The sequence below is a fragment of the Rhinoderma darwinii genome, chromosome 2 (genome assembly GCF_050947455.1).
Source record: "Rhinoderma darwinii isolate aRhiDar2 chromosome 2, aRhiDar2.hap1, whole genome shotgun sequence".
Lineage (NCBI taxonomy): Eukaryota > Metazoa > Chordata > Amphibia > Anura > Rhinodermatidae > Rhinoderma > Rhinoderma darwinii.
Genome location: NC_134688.1, coordinates 49437246 through 49453952, shown reverse-complemented (window position 1 = coordinate 49453952; position 16707 = coordinate 49437246). Strand labels below are relative to the sequence as shown.

The following is a 16707-nucleotide window of genomic DNA, read 5'->3' as shown; positions in this document are numbered from 1 at the left end:
CTGAGCGCAGGGACCGCCGCCCAGTTGTACCCCGTCGCCTAGGGCGGGTCGTTGCAAGTAGGCAGGGACAGAGTGGCGGGTAGATTAGGGCTCACTTGTCCGTCTCCCTACCCCCTGCCATTACAGGTATGCTGAGTAAAATAACCATTAGCAAGAGGAGTGGAGTCGATACCCACTACCGGGACAGGTTTAGGCAAATCAATCAAAGGCATAGCTAGAGACATAGCAAATTCCACAGACATGATATTAGCAGAAGACCCTGAATCCACGAAGGCACTGCCGGTAGCAGACCTACCACCAAAAGAGACCTGAAAGGGAAGCAAGATTTTATTACGTTTCATATTTACGGGACATATCTTTGCGCCCAATTGACCTCCCCGATGATCACTTAGGCGCGGAAGTTTTCCGGCTGCTTATTCTTACGCCTAGGACAGGTGTTCACTTGATGCTTGTCATCCCCACAATAGAAGCAGAGACCATTCTTCCTGCGGAACTCTTTACGTTGTCGGGGGGACACGGAGGCCCCGAGTTGCATAGGTACCTCCGAGTCTTCCGTGGAAGAGCGAAGCAACGGGACCTCGGGAGGCATCATGGGGGAGTCAGAGGGGAACCCACAAAAACGTTCAAGTTGTCGTTCCCTGAGACGTCGGTCAAGTCGTACCGCTAAAGCCATAACCTGGTCTATGGAGCCAGAAGAGGGATAGCTAACTAGCAGGTCTTTCTGGGCGTTCGACATACCCAACCTAAACTGGCACCTTAAGGCAGGGTCATTCCACCGAGAAGCTACGCACCATTTCCTAAAGTCAGAACAATACTCCTCAACAGGTCTCTTACCCTGACGTAAGGTCACCAGCTGACTCTCGGCAAAGGCAGTCCTGTCAGTCTCATCATAAATGAGTCCGAGAGCAGAAAAGAAAAGATCAACGGAGGAAAGTTCAGGGGCGTCAGGAGCCAAGGAGAAGGCCCATTCTTGGGGCCCTTCCTGGAGCCGGGACATAATTATACCCACCCGCTGGCTCTCAGAACCTGAGGAGTGAGGCTTTAAGCGATAGTAGAGCCTACAACTCTCCCGAAAGGAGAGAAAAGTCCTCCGGTCCCCTGAGAACCGGTCAGGCAACTTGAGGTGGGGTTCAAGAGGTGAGGTGAGGGGCACTACCATGGTAGCGTCAGGCTGGTTGACCCTCTGAGCCAGGGCCTGGACCTGTAGGGAGAGACCCTGCATTTGCTGAGCCAGGGTCTCAAGGGGGTCCATAGTAGTGTGAGGGACCAGGGTAGCTTGTGATTATGGGCTTGTGATTATGTAACTATGGGGGTAGGGAAACAGACAAGTGAGCCCTAATCTACCCGCCACTCAGTCCCTGCCTACTTGCAACGACCCACCCTAGGCGACGGGATACAACTGGGCGACGGTCCCTATGCTCAGTATGTGCGCGACAGACAAACAGACAAGGGTACACAAAGCTAAGGGAAATGGGGCAGTTGCCCACGGCAACACCGTGAGCAACAAGAGTGGTGAACGAGCCGAGTCAAACCAGGAGTGTACGAGGTACCAAACGCTGAGCAGGTGAGTAGTGAACAAGCCGAGTCAAACCAGGAGTGTACAAGGTACCAAACGCAGAGCAGGAGAGTAGTCACTAAGCTAGGGTCAGTATGAAGCAGGGGCAAATAGTTCAGAAGCTGCAGCAGGGCCAGGAAACCACATGAGAAGAATCACAAGCAAGGAGGAACAGGAAAGGCAGGTATAAATAGACAGAGGGCGGGAGCATATACACAGAAGCTGTGCCTGGCAGATCCTTTACAATATGTATGATTTTCCCATGGAATTTTGGCACCCCTACTTATGCATAAGACAATGGAGATGTAGCATTAGGCAAAGTGATGCATCCCCTCCAGGTTTCCTCTGGTACAGGACCGCTCCTTAGCAGGCCCACTTACATCCCAATTCAATACACGCCAGAGAAAAGGGGCTGCGGCACTTTACATAGTTCTGTCTCAGTTTAGGCATCGGTGAAGGTTTCACCTGGGGGTATATTCTAGCTATATGCAATGTCTAAGGAGGGAGAACCCCTGTATTTGTGGGTGCGTTAGCAACATTTACCTGAATCCCCCATTGGGTAGGGGGATGACTGAAAGTATGCTTTTTATGTGAAGTAGCTTTCTCTATGATTTGCCTAGAGACATCACCTGCTCTATAAGCTTAGCAATATAAGAATATTTTATCCATCCTGCTCATGACGAATCGTATTCATATTTGAGACAGAAAATCTTTGAATAGTACTAGTGACTGTACGATAACATGTCTAGAACTGCCTAATATATGAATATAATTTGGATTCTGGGAACTGATCTCAGGGGGAGAAAATTTGGGAACACGGCATTGTTTGTTTCCATGCGGTTTGTACGCACAGGCTGTACAATGGATAGGATGTGTCCATATAGAGCAATGTAGTACATAGAGCCGCCGGTATGGAGGAACCTGCAGTTAGGCATTTTTACTGTCCGCAAATACGGATGCACATCAGTAGCCGCCCACAATTGTGGAAGCGCCCATAGACTTCAATGGGCGAGTCCGTGCCGCAATTGCTGGCAAGAATAGGACATGTTCTATATTTTGTGGATCATTTCTATGGGCCGGGACACACATCCGTGAGTATACGGAACGCTGTCCGTGGGCTATAGAAATTAAAGGGTCCCCAATTTCATCCGTAATTACCTGATCCGTAATTATGAATGAAAACTACGGTCGTGCGCATGAGCTAAAGTGTTTACTCCACAGTAACAACAACCGCCTGGTCCGTTACTTAATTTCTATATAGTGTATATAGAATTAAAACCCTTTTACACTTACAATTTAGCATTTACTCTTTACATTAAGTATCATCATTTAATGGATTGTGTTTTAATTACAAAAGTTTGTCGAGCTCCGCGGCTACTGTTCTGCAACCTACTTTCTTCTCTCAGATGTCGTCCAAAAGCTGTAATAGTTGCTGCTCATAAAACGCATTTCCAGCTGCCAGTGCTGTGGTGCCAAAGATTTGTATTGTTAACTATAGCACAAGCTCACCCCATGCAGCAGCAAAGACAAGTAACCGGGATCCATCTTTATGAGTATTCTAGAGTAGCCAGGCAATATCAGTGTCATAAAACAAGGTGCGCAGACATAAAAATCAGAACCATAGGCACATGAAGATCACATAAACACTATATATATAGACCAAAAAGCTCAACGCTAGGATATTCATGCTGCTTTATGGTGCGTGCTTACCTCATCCTTCAGAAAAGTGATGCCGAACTTAGTAATGTAACATTTCTAGTGGTTTAACTCCAAGATTTGGCTGAGGTTGCAAAGAAGATAATAGTCATTAATCACTAATTGTATCATTTAATTAGGCGATCTATTAATAACCAAGTTGTCTACCCAAAGAATGATCTTAACTTTATGACATAAAGTTACAAAGCAAAATGATCAATAAGACAATACAAGGAAAATAGTTAGTCCATAGTAACATTAGTCCTTAAAGGCTATGTACACCTTTGAAAATGTTTTGTGTTTTTCTAATAAGAATGTGTATCAGTGTGATTGGTGCAACGATCTAATTGCTTTTTTATTAAAAATTATTTTTACATTTTGAGATACACCAGCTTTGTATTCTGTATACAGAGCAGCTGAATCCATCAGATCCGCGGGACTGATGGGATTAGTGACTGCGTATCCATACCTCCCAACTTTGTAGGTTTGTAAATAGGGACACATTTCTCCTCTGTTAAGCCACACTTCTAACCTCGCCCATTCTCCGCCCATACACGCCCACTCCGTCCACCCAGTACAATGCTCCCATAGAACCCCCTACACAGTATAATGCCCCTATAACTGATGCCCACACAGTATAATACACTATAGGGGACATTATACTGTGTGGAGGACAGCTATCCTCCACACAGTATAATGCCCCAATAGCTGTCCTCCACACAGTACATTGCCCCCATATCTGCCCTTCACACAATGTAATGCCCCATAGCTGCCCACCACACAGTATAACATCCCCCATAGCTGCCCACCACACTGTATAACATCCCCCATAGCTGCCCTCCACACAGTATAATGTCCCCCATAGCAGCCCCCACACAGTATAATGTCCACCACACAGTATAATGTCCCCCATAGCTGCCCCACACAGTATAATATCCCCATAGCTGCCCCCACACAGTATAATGTCCCCAATTGCTGCCTCACACAGTATAATGTCCCCCATAGCTGCCCCCACACAGTATAATGTCCCCCATAGCTGCCCAACACAGTATACTATCCCCATAGCTGCCCCCACACAGTATAATGTCCCTCATAGCAGCCCCTACACAGTATAATGTCCCCTATAGCTGCCTCCACACAGTATAATGTCCCCATAGCTGCCTACACACAGTATAATGTCCCCCATAGCTGGCCTCAAACAGTATAATGTCCCCCATAGCTGCCCCCACACAGTATAATGTCCCCCATAGCTGGCCTCAAACAGTATAATGTCCCCCATAGCTGCCCCAACACAGTATAATGTCCCCCATAGCTGCCCCCACACAGTATAATGTCCCCTATAGCTGGCCCCATACAGTATAATGTCCCCCATAGCTGCCCCCACACAGTATAATGTCCCCTATAGCTGGCCCCATACAGTATAATGTCCCCCATAGCTGCCCCCACACAGTATAATGTCCCCTATAGCTGGCCCCATACAGTATAATGTCCCCCATAGCTGCCTCCACACAGTATAATATCCCCATAGCTGCCTACACAGTATAATGTCGCCCATAGCTTCCCCCACACAGTATAATGTCCCCCATAGCTGGCCTCAAACAGTATAATGTCCCCCATAGCTGCCCCCACACAGTATAATGTCCCCCATAGCTGCCCCCACACAGTATAATGTCCCCTATAGCTGCCTCCACACAGTATAATGTCCCCATAGCTTCCTACACACAGTATAATGTCGCCCATAGCTGCCCCCACACAGTATAATGGCCCCACACAGTATAATGTCCCCCATAGCTGCCCCCACACAGTATAATGTCCCTATAGCTCCCTCCACACAGTATAATGTCGCCCATAGCTGCCCACACACAGTATAATGTCCCCCATAGCTGGCCTCAAACAGTATAATGTCCCCCATAGCTGCCCTCACACAGTATAATATCCCAATAGCTGCCCCTACACAGTATAATGTCCCCCATAGCTGCCCCACACAGTATAATATCCCCATAGCTGCCCCCACACAGTATAACGTCCCTCATAGCTGCCCCCACACAGTATAATGTCCTCTATAGCTGCCTCCACACCGTATAATGTCCCCCATAGCTGGCCTCAAACAGTATAATGTCCCCCATAGCTGGCCTCAAACAGTATAATGTCCCCCATAGCTGCCCCCACACAGTATAATGTCCCCCATAGCTGCCCCCACACAGTATAATGTCCCCTATAGCTGGCCCCATACAGTATAATGTCCCCATAGCTGCCCCCACACAGTATAATGTCCCCTATAGCTGGCCCCATACAGTATAATGTCCCCCATAGCTGCCTCCACACAGTATAATATCCCCATAGCTGCCCCCACACAGTATAATGTCCCCTATAGCTGGCCCCATACAGTATAATGTCCCCCATAGCTGCCCCCACACAGTATAATGTCCCCTATAGCTGGCCCCATACAGTATAATGTCCCCCATAGCTGCCTCCACACAGTATAATATCCCCATAGCTGCCCCACACAGTATAATATCCCCATAGCTGCCCCCACACAGTATAATGTCCCTCATAGCAGCCCCCACACAGTATAATGTCCCCCATAGCTGCCCCCACACAGTATAATGTCCTCTATAGCTGCCTCCACACAGTATAATGTCCCCATAGCTGCCTACACACAGTATAATGTCTCCCATAGCTGGCCTCAAACAGTATAATGTCCCCCATAGCTGCCCCCACACAGTACAATGTCCCCCATAGCTGGCCTCAAACAGTATAATGTCCCCCATAGCTGCCCCCACACAGTATAATGTCCCCCATAGCTGCCCCCACACAGTATAATGTCCCCTATAGCTGGCCCCATACAGTATAATGTCCCCCATAGCTGCCCCCACACAGTATAATGTCCCCTATAGCTGGCCCCATACAGTATAATGTCCCCTATCGCTGGCCCCATACAGTATAATGTCCCCCATAGCTGCCCCCACACAGTATAATGTCCCCTATCGCTGGCCCCATACAGTATAATGTCCCCCATAGCTGCCTCCAGCTGATTTTTTTTACACGTTCATGTATATTGTGATCGGAAGTCACTGTCCAGGGTGCTGAAACAGTTTAACTCTTTCAGCACCCTGGACAGTGACTATCTCCTGACGTCGCGTACCGGAAATTTTTTTGCCGGGTTCGGTCAAAACGAGTTTGGCCGAACCCGGTGAAGTTCGGTTCGCTCATCTCTAAATTCTGACACTCCGTTTGGATGTTTGTAAACAGAAAAGCACGTGGTGCTTTTCTGTTTACATTCAGTTTGACAGCTCTTGCGCGAATCACGCAGTTCGCACGGAAGTGCTTCCGTGCGGCATGCGTGGTTTTCACGCACCCATTTACTTCAATGGGTGCGTGATGCGCGAAAAACGCACGATTATAGAACATGTCGTGAGTTTTACGCAACGCACTCGCGCTGCGCAAAATTCACGCATTGTCTGCACTGCCCCATAGAGTAATATAGGTGCGTACGACACGCGTGAAAAGCACGCGCGTCGCACGCGCGTATATTACGCTCGTGTAAATGAGGCCTAAGTGTTCAGTTTTCCTGCAGCGCCACCAAAGGGGAAATAAAGCATTACACAGGGACCATTCAAATCAACGGGTTGACTGTGTAATGAGGGACAAGACCTCCAGAGCAAAAGACAGTCTTTGTAGCTTTTTTTCACTCTGGCCAAGAGATAAGGATCATGAATCTGCCACATTTGAACATACCCTTATAGTTCTTCATAAATAACATGCCTTATTATCATTGTAGCCATCATATCGCTAATAAAATAATACATCCTTCCAGTTATGTAATTGTAAATATTCTGTAATTTATTTCTTTAAAATAAAACTTTTCTTTCCTTATAGACTGGAATGGGACACTTACGTGTTACGAGTGAAGGTCTTCGTCTTGAGGGGGAATCGGAGTTTCTTTATCCGTTGTATGCCAAAGAAATTCGTTCAAGGCTGGTGAGGATTAAATGTACCTCATAAAGGAATCTACATTGCAACAAGTTATCTTTACCATTCATTACAATTTTATAAAAAATTGAGTAACACAAAAAATTTACATCACATATTTTCTAGATGAAGTATTCAACTTTTAAGTGAATTTTCGCCTTTTAACACCTTGTCATTTGTAGGTCAAACATTCTGAACTAAAAATAATTTTATAATATATTTTTATAAGGGGCGGAGCTCTGTTTTTCTGACACAGGGCTCCAAATCCCCTGCTTTCCTTAAAACAGCCATCAAATAAAATTATGCCATGGGGGGGCGCTTTGGAGCCTACTGCATACTGTTTTTATTATTGAGGTCAATGTCTAAACAGTATTCAGTAAGCTCCTCTTAGTGGTAGCTGCAGTCAGTCAGAATGTTGTCATCTAACTACACCTACAACTACATGGGATTTGGATCTCTCTAGCAGGAAAAATGGATCTCCAAACGCTATAAAGATATTATTCGGTACAAAATGTTGTACGTATTTAGATAAAATAGAAAGATGTTTAAAGGGGTTGTCCACTTTCTGAAAATTGATGACCTATCCACCGGGTAGGTCATCAGTATATGATCGGTGTGTGTCCGACATCCGGACCCCGCACCGATACGCAACTATGGCTGCCTCCGTTCACCGGATGTTTGGAACGGGATGCAGTAGTTGGAACCGGAAGCAGATGGCTCCGACCACTGCATAGGGGCCTTTCGGCAGAACTGCAGCTCTGCTCCTATTCACTTGAATTCACTGGGTGCCCGGAGCCAGCCGCAGTGCCTGATCGGTGCAGGGTCCGGGTGTTGGATATGCACCCATCATATACCGATGAGTGGAAAACCCCTTTAAGGCTGGACATTCACTTTAAATTTTTATTAAACATTAAAAAAGGGGTTGTACATAACCAGAAAAACTTGGCTGCTTTCTTCCAAAAACTAGTGGCACACATGTCCACAGGTTGTGTCTGGTTTTGCAGCTCTGCTCCATTGAATGAATGGGGCTGAGCTGCAATACCACATACAACCTGTGGATAGGTGTGGAGCTATTTATTGTAGAAAACATTCATGTCTCTAATCCTGTAGGACCAGTACAATTAGCAGACTGCTTGGTTATCATCATGTAAGGCTTTGTTCACATCTGCGTCAGCCTTCCGTTCATGGGTTCTATCAGACCTTTCCGTCAGGGGAATCCATGAACCGAAACCAAACAGAAACCATACATTTCCGTTTGCATTACCATTGATTTCATGGTTTCTGTTTATTTTCCGTTTATGAGTTCCCCTGACAGAAATGTCTGACAAAAGGCATCAATGGAAGCCCGACGCAGATGGGAACGAAGCCTAATCTGTATTTTTTTAATTAGTCTATGATCTTATATTTATCTACTACAACGCACCAGCCCTCCATTACACTATGCAGTTTTTAAAATACTGGTGGTTGCTTGCTCCACTAAGGGGTCGAACCCATATGCACAAAATATGAACAGACAGGATGGACATCCATTAATCACCTGCTCTGTGTTTCTTTTTTGTGGCTCATTTATGAAACTTCTAACAAAAAGACAGATGTCTAGGCTGTACCTTCCCATTGAAGTGGTTGTTCAATTTTATGTAAATAAAGCTTAATCACCGTATAATGCCATATTGCCGTGATTTTGAAAAGTGTAAACACAGCCATATACATCTTGGACTCCGGACGGATACATTGTAGAAAACTAGCAGAGAAATTTGTTCTGCTGCTTCTGATTTGTTCAGCTTACAGAGCATTGCCTTGACTGGATACAATTGTATCTGCTTGTAAGACTAGGACTAGGTATGTATGAGTTCAGGGGCATAACTAGGAAAGACTGGGCCCCATAGAAAACTTTTGACTGGGCCCCCTCCCCTGAGTGCCACACACAGCCCCCCTCATAGACAGTGCCCCCTTGTAGATTGTGCCATACAGCCCCCTGTAGACAGTGCCATACACCCCCCTGTAGATAGTGCCATACAGCCCCCCTGTAGACAGTGCCATTCAGCCCCCCTGTGGATTCTGCTATACAGCCCCCTGTATATTCCTCCATACAGCCCCCCTTGTAGACAGTGCTATACAGCCCACCTGTAGATAGAGTCACACCCCTCCTTGTAGATAGTGCCACACAGGCCCCCTGTAGATAGTGCCCCCTCCCCCCTTGTAGACATTGCCATACTGCCCCCCTTGTAGATACATACAGCCACCCACCTCCCCTTGTAGACAGTGCCATACAGCCCCCCACCTTTCCCTTGTAGATAGCGCAATACAGCACCCCACTTCCCCCTTGTAGAGAGCACCATCCAGCTCCCCACCTCCTCTTTGTAGACAGTGCCCCCCAAACAAATAAGGCGTAGGCCGGCGTGATCCAGTGATGCCATCACGCCAGACTGCGCAGGGATCCAGTCCCTGCGACTGATAAGCTGCAGGCCGAACGGCCTGTAGCCTAGTAAATGGCAGAGCAGGGAGCTGCCTCCCTGCTGCCATGGTGTACAATAGTATCTGTGTCCTAAGGACGCAGATACTAATGAACATAGCGTCGCTATAGCGGCGCCACCGTCCCCCCTCATGCCACAGTTCTTGTAGCTGCCGCTATGGCTGCTACAGCGGCAGTTACGCCACAGATGGAGTTTACAGCTCGTGAATAAGTATTCTCATTCACTGACAGCAATTGTCTTGAAAATGGTGAGGTATTGAAATATGAATATTAGAAAGTTGTAGAAATGTTTATTAGAAAGTGATAAAGCTTTCTTTACATAACCCCAAAAAACCTTTAAGGTCTGCTTTTTACTAGCAGTTTAATGTGTTTTCCAAGCTTAATTATTAATGAAATAATTAACAGGTAAATCATTTACTGTGAAAATGTTATTTCTACAGTCAGTTAGATTCTAATTGAACAAACAGCAGAACATTTGACTTAATGCATTTATTAGTTGCATTGACTGGAAATGATTTGCTTGTTTCTGTTTTGAGTAGTTAGTTGTTGTTTTTTTTGCACTGATTATTTTTCTGTTTCATCTTTTCCTAATTGAGGACTAACATATCTCCACAGTCATTTCTAGCAATGGATTAAATGTCACTATTATGGACTGTTGGTGTTAATAGAGTTCTACTTTTTAACTAAATCCAATTTGATTTATTTTCTGTACGTTCCTTTGTGACATTTAATCTATTGTAATAAATGTCTTGTTGAGAACATTCTCTTTATTTCCCTCCAGTTTACTGTGGTGTTCTCAATTATGTTCACAGTTAATATCAAACAACTATGGCAATGAAATATAACATTAACATTGATCTGGAGTAGTAATTGGGTTGATCATGTAATTTATGTTCTGATCTCAGGTAGTTTCACTGTAGAGTTAGATAGAAATCTAATTGTGCTCCCACAATATAAAGAAATTTAATTATAAGGTTCACTGAAATAACAACTGAGTAAAAAGATATCTTTAATAGTAACTAGTTTAAAAACAGGGGTAGTACACCACTGTGACATAAGCCCCACCGTGAAAGTTAAAAAATGTATTAAACAAAGACACTGAGTTATTATGATACCTATATCTCTGTGTTTAAACGATATTGGTAGGAATCAGCATATACCCAGGGCACAACAGTAGTACAAACCCTAATTGAAGCATAGGTGTCCGACAGACTCGGAACTCCTAACGCTGGGTGTAACACAATATAATTGTCCCCAATGCACACATTCCATAGACATAAAACGACCCTACGCGTTTCAGATACTCATCCTCAGGGGTCCGTATCTTGGTAACTCTGGCCTCATCACCAGCGATATTAGTATTCAACAGCGGATATTCCGCTGTGCGTCACGGGAAGATGCACGTATCGATGTCAACGGCATACTTCATTGCAGGCGCTAGGTTACTATAAACGCTAAACTCCACCCATCGTTTTCGGCGGCAACACATGAATTGACCAATCACAGCACCCTCTCGATTCGTGACACCTGCCCATGTGACCCCCCGCCGTCAGCTGACAGCCAGGGGTCATCATCGGCCGCATCATACCGAACGCGCAGGCGCAGTGGAAGCCAAGGACGTATCGCCCGGACTGCCAACCACGAGGAGGTAAGCGCTAAAAGATGATGTGTTATAAGTATATCTTGCGGGACAGTATAACACCGCAAGTAGGCAATCTCACAAAGCAACTCAAGAGTAAATAAACACATATGAGGTGGACGAAGTTGCTGAAGTCCCTATTCCTTAGAAAAACTGACAAAACGATCTCTTTATGTGTTGGCTAATCAGTATAGCCATCTCAAATAAGTAATGCAAAATGCAGATAAACACTCACCCACCCCAAGGTAAACCACCTATAGGGGGATGGTATCACACATTTAGATAAAACATGTATAATTAGTCTGCTCATTTAAACCTGCTGGTTGTATACATTCCAGTCTATGGATCCATTGCGCTTCCTTCCGTAAAATCAGGTTGTCCCAGTCCCCTCCTCTTTTGGGGGGTCTGACAAGTTCAATTGCTTGAAACTTTAACACTGCTGCCTGGCCTTGGTGTTTCGCATGCACGTGCTTAGATATTGGGGTGTCCCTACCATGGATGATATCTCCAACATGCTCCCTAATACGACGACGAAATTGTCGTGCTGTTTTACCCACATAATTTAGGGGGCATGGGCATGTGATTAGGTAAACTACTCCCGCTGTCTTGCAATTGACATAATCCCGAATATTGTATTCTCTCTGTGTGACAACACTGGTAAAACTATTCCCTTTAAGAATGAAATCACAGGCTTTACAGCTACCACATCTGAAAGTACCTGGTATTCGTCTATCCAGCCATGTACCCCTAGGTGAAATGGGGTCGAAACAGCTGTGCATGACTCTGTCCCTTATATTTTTCCCTCTCCGATACGTGACAGATGGCCTCTGTGTGATCTGATCTACCAAATCTATATCAGAACTGAGAATACGCCAATACCTATTCAGTATCTGCATAATGTCATTTTGTTTTGAGTCATAGGTGCCTATGAGTCTGGTAACTTGTTCTTCTTTCCGTTTTTTAGGGACCAGGAGACATTGCCTATCTGCATCCCTTGCTCCCTCATAGGCCTTCCTAATAACACTCTCGGGGAAGCCTCTATCCTTCAATCTTGTTTTGAGTTCCTGGGCCTGGCACTCAAAATCACCCATAGAGCTACAATTCCTGCGTACTCTCATGAATTGGCCTTTCGGAATGCCACGTTTGAGGGAATAGGGATGACAGCTATTCCATTGCAAAAAACTATTAGTTGCTGTTTCTTTCCTATGTACCTTAGTGCGGATTGTACCTCCTTCCGTTTTTGTGATTTTCAAGTCTAAAAAAGACAGTTCAAACTCACTGATCTCACATGTAAACCTAAGTCCTACATCATTTTTGTTGAGGGCTGCTACGAACCTATGGAACTCATCTGCTGTAGAGTTCCAGAGAATCAGCACGTCATCAATATATCTAATCCATAATCCAACGGATGAAGTCCAATTGACAAATTTGTCCCCAAAAACAATTGTCTCCTCCCACCAGCCAAGAAATAAATTTGCATAGGTGGGAGCAGCAGGACTCCCCATTGCAGTACCACATTGCTGATGAAAGATCTTATCTTCAAAAATAAATATGTTTTTTTCAAGAACAAACTGTAATAACTGCAAAACAAATTGGTTATGGGCAGCAAACTGTGTACCTCTTGATCCCAAATAATACTCGATCGCTTTATAACCACATTTGTGAGGTATGGATGAATACAACGCCTCAACATCCAGACTAGCCAGGATTGTATCTTTCTCCAGAGAAATACCATCAATCTGTTTCAAGACATCCATGGTGTCACGTACATATGATGTAAGACTTAAGACAAAAGGGCGCAACACCTGATCAACATAAGTACTCACATTTTGAGTTAAATTATTAATGCCTGAAACAATGGGTCTGCCACGTAAGGGAGGATACCCTTTGTGGATTTTGGGCAGGCTATAGAAACACGCCATAACAGGAAATTGTGGGTATAGGAACCCAAACTCTCCTGCACTAATCAAGGATCTGCTCTTTGCATCACTCAGAATGCTCAGCAACTCCTTCTTGAATAGTGCTGTGGGGTTATCCTTTAAAATGGTGTAACAGTTATGGTTAAACAATATGTCCTCACACATTTTTTTATAATCATCCCTACTCATGATCACAATGTTCCCACCTTTATCAGATGCTTTTAAAACGATGTTCTGTTTTTTCTCTAGAGTGGTCAGAGCTAGTCGTTCGGACCAAGACAAGTTGTTATCCATGCCCCTACTGTCCTGACTAAGATTTTTGATCTCATCTCCCACCATATCCACAAATAAATCCACATTGGTAAAATCTCCTATAGGTGGCAGCTTTCTACTCTTCATTTTTAGGTTGGTAAAGGGACCTAGACCTGGAGTTCTTCCAGATTCCTCTAATAGCCCCTCCAAGGCTGCAAGGCCTTCCATATCAGACTCTTCCAACCCTAGTTCCATACATTTTTTCCTATTGTGGTGTTTGAAAAATTTGATCCATTTGAGTTTACGAGCAAATAAATTAAGATCTTTTATCCACGAGAAAGAGTCAAATTTAACTGTGGGGACAAAGGAAAGTCCCTTTTCTAATAATGTGTTCTCTGATGCACTCAATTTGTATTCAGATAGGTTAATAATTTGTAGCCTATCCATATTTTTTCCCTTCACTAATCCTTTTGTCCCCTCAGCATATAGCGGGAAATGGGAGGATTGTTGGCTAAAAAATTGTTGCCACTATTAGAAGAGGCTCTACCACGGCCTCTATTTCTACCTCTAGCTCCTCCCCTAAATTTTTGTTTCCCACCGCTACCACCGAAAAATGGGCCCACTCTTTCAGAGTCTGTGGTTTCACTCTCTGATGTGGAAGGGTCAGATTCCCTCGGCCCCCTATTAGTCTGTTGATATTGTTGTTGTTGTGTATGGACAAAATCATACGCTTTTTTCTCCCTAAATTCCTGTAGGTCTCTCTGGAATTGGAAGTGTTTACGTTCCTTTAGATGATTGGTGAACCTCTCTAAAGTTTGTTGGAGGATTTTATCCCGTTTATCAAAACCAGGGGTATCCACCAAGGACTTGGCTGCCTCAATCTCTTTTTTAAGCTCAGCACTAATAGAGTCGAACTGAATTTTTTCTTCCTCTACCAAAATCTGCATCAGCCTAAGTGAACTCCCTGTAATCTCCTGTTCCCACCTTTCTTTTATATTAGCAGTTTTTAATCTTAATGCTGGGACAATGGGGACCCTGAGGCCTCTGGGAACTATCTTGTTCTTTAAATAGTTTTCCAGACTCTGGATCTCCCACCAACTTCTAGTATAATCTTTATGCAATCTATTAAGGTTTTTAAAGGTAGATTTAAGAGACGCACCCTGAACTGTATACACCAGTTCACATTCAGAAAAAACGCTTTTAGCCTCACTCATCCACCCTTCTGTGTTTAAATCTGAGAGTGCAAAGGCTGCCATACCCAGATAAAACGAAATTATTACTGTATAAATCAAATATAGTTTCACTGTAGAGTTAGATAGAAATCTAATTGTGCTCCCACAATATAAAGAAATTTAATTATAAGGTTCACTGAAATAACAACTGAGTAAAAAGATATCTTTAATAGTAACTAGTTTAAAAACAGGGGTAGTACACCACTGTGACATAAGCCCCACCGTGAAAGTTAAAAAATGTATTAAACAAAGACACTGAGTTATTATGATACCTATATCTCTGTGTTTAAACGATATTGGTAGGAATCAGCATATACCCAGGGCACAACAGTAGTACAAACCCTAATTGAAGCATAGGTGTCCGACAGACTCGGAACTCCTAACGCTGGGTGTAACACAATATAATTGTCCCCAATGCACACATTCCATAGACATAAAACGACCCTACGCGTTTCAGATACTCATCCTCAGGGGTCCGTATCTTGGTAACTCTGGCCTCATCACCAGCGATATTAGTATTCAACAGCGGATATTCCGCTGTGCGTCACGGGAAGATGCACGTATCGATGTCAACGGCATACTTCATTGCAGGCGCTAGGTTACTATAAACGCTAAACTCCACCCATCGTTTTCGGCGGCAACACATGAATTGACCAATCACAGCACCCTCTCGATTCGTGACACCTGCCCATGTGACCCCCCGCCGTCAGCTGACAGCCAGGGGTCATCATCGGCCGCATCATACCGAACGCGCAGGCGCAGTGGAAGCCAAGGACGTATCGCCCGGACTGCCAACCACGAGGAGGTAAGCGCTAAAAGATGATGTGTTATAAGTATATCTTGCGGGACAGTATAACACCGCAAGTAGGCAATCTCACAAAGCAACTCAAGAGTAAATAAACACATATGAGGTGGACGAAGTTGCTGAAGTCCCTATTCCTTAGAAAAACTGACAAAACGATCTCTTTATGTGTTGGCTAATCAGTATAGCCATCTCAAATAAGTAATGCAAAATGCAGATAAACACTCACCCACCCCAAGGTAAACCACCTATAGGGGGATGGTATCACACATTTAGATAAAACATGTATAATTAGTCTGCTCATTTAAACCTGCTGGTTGTATACATTCCAGTCTATGGATCCATTGCGCTTCCTTCCGTAAAATCAGGTTGTCCCAGTCCCCTCCTCTTTTGGGGGGTCTGACAAGTTCAATTGCTTGAAACTTTAACACTGCTGCCTGGCCTTGGTGTTTCGCATGCACGTGCTTAGATATTGGGGTGTCCCTACCATGGATGATATCTCCAACATGCTCCCTAATACGACGACGAAATTGTCGTGCTGTTTTACCCACATAATTTAGGGGGCATGGGCATGTGATTAGGTAAACTACTCCCGCTGTCTTGCAATTGACATAATCCCGAATATTGTATTCTCTCTGTGTGACAACACTGGTAAAACTATTCCCTTTAAGAATGAAATCACAGGCTTTACAGCTACCACATCTGAAAGTACCTGGTATTCGTCTATCCAGCCATGTACCCCTAGGTGAAATGGGGTCGAAACAGCTGTGCATGACTCTGTCCCTTATATTTTTCCCTCTCCGATACGTGACAGATGGCCTCTGTGTGATCTGATCTACCAAATCTATATCAGAACTGAGAATACGCCAATACCTATTCAGTATCTGCATAATGTCATTTTGTTTTGAGTCATAGGTGCCTATGAGTCTGGTAACTTGTTCTTCTTTCCGTTTTTTAGGGACCAGGAGACATTGCCTATCTGCATCCCTTGCTCCCTCATAGGCCTTCCTAATAACACTCTCGGGGAAGCCTCTATCCTTCAATCTTGTTTTGAGTTCCTGGGCCTGGCACTCAAAATCACCCATAGAGCTACAATTCCTGCGTACTCTCATGAATTGGCCTTTCGGAATGCCACGTTTGAGGGAATAGGGATGACAGCTATTCCATT

General features: G+C 44.6%; 1 protein-coding gene across 6 annotated transcripts in view; it reads left to right on the top strand.

Moving 5' to 3' along the window:
• The window catches only part of SGCG (sarcoglycan gamma), a 279818-nt gene that overhangs the window by 177997 nt on the left and 85114 nt on the right, over positions 1 to 16707 (top strand). For all 6 annotated transcript variants that reach the window (XM_075850001.1, XM_075850000.1, XM_075850004.1 and 3 more), the window contains exon 3: positions 7130 to 7231. In XM_075850001.1, coding sequence (XP_075706116.1) covers positions 7130 to 7231 — 102 coding nt within the window. The remainder of the gene's footprint in view (positions 1 to 7129; positions 7232 to 16707) is intronic.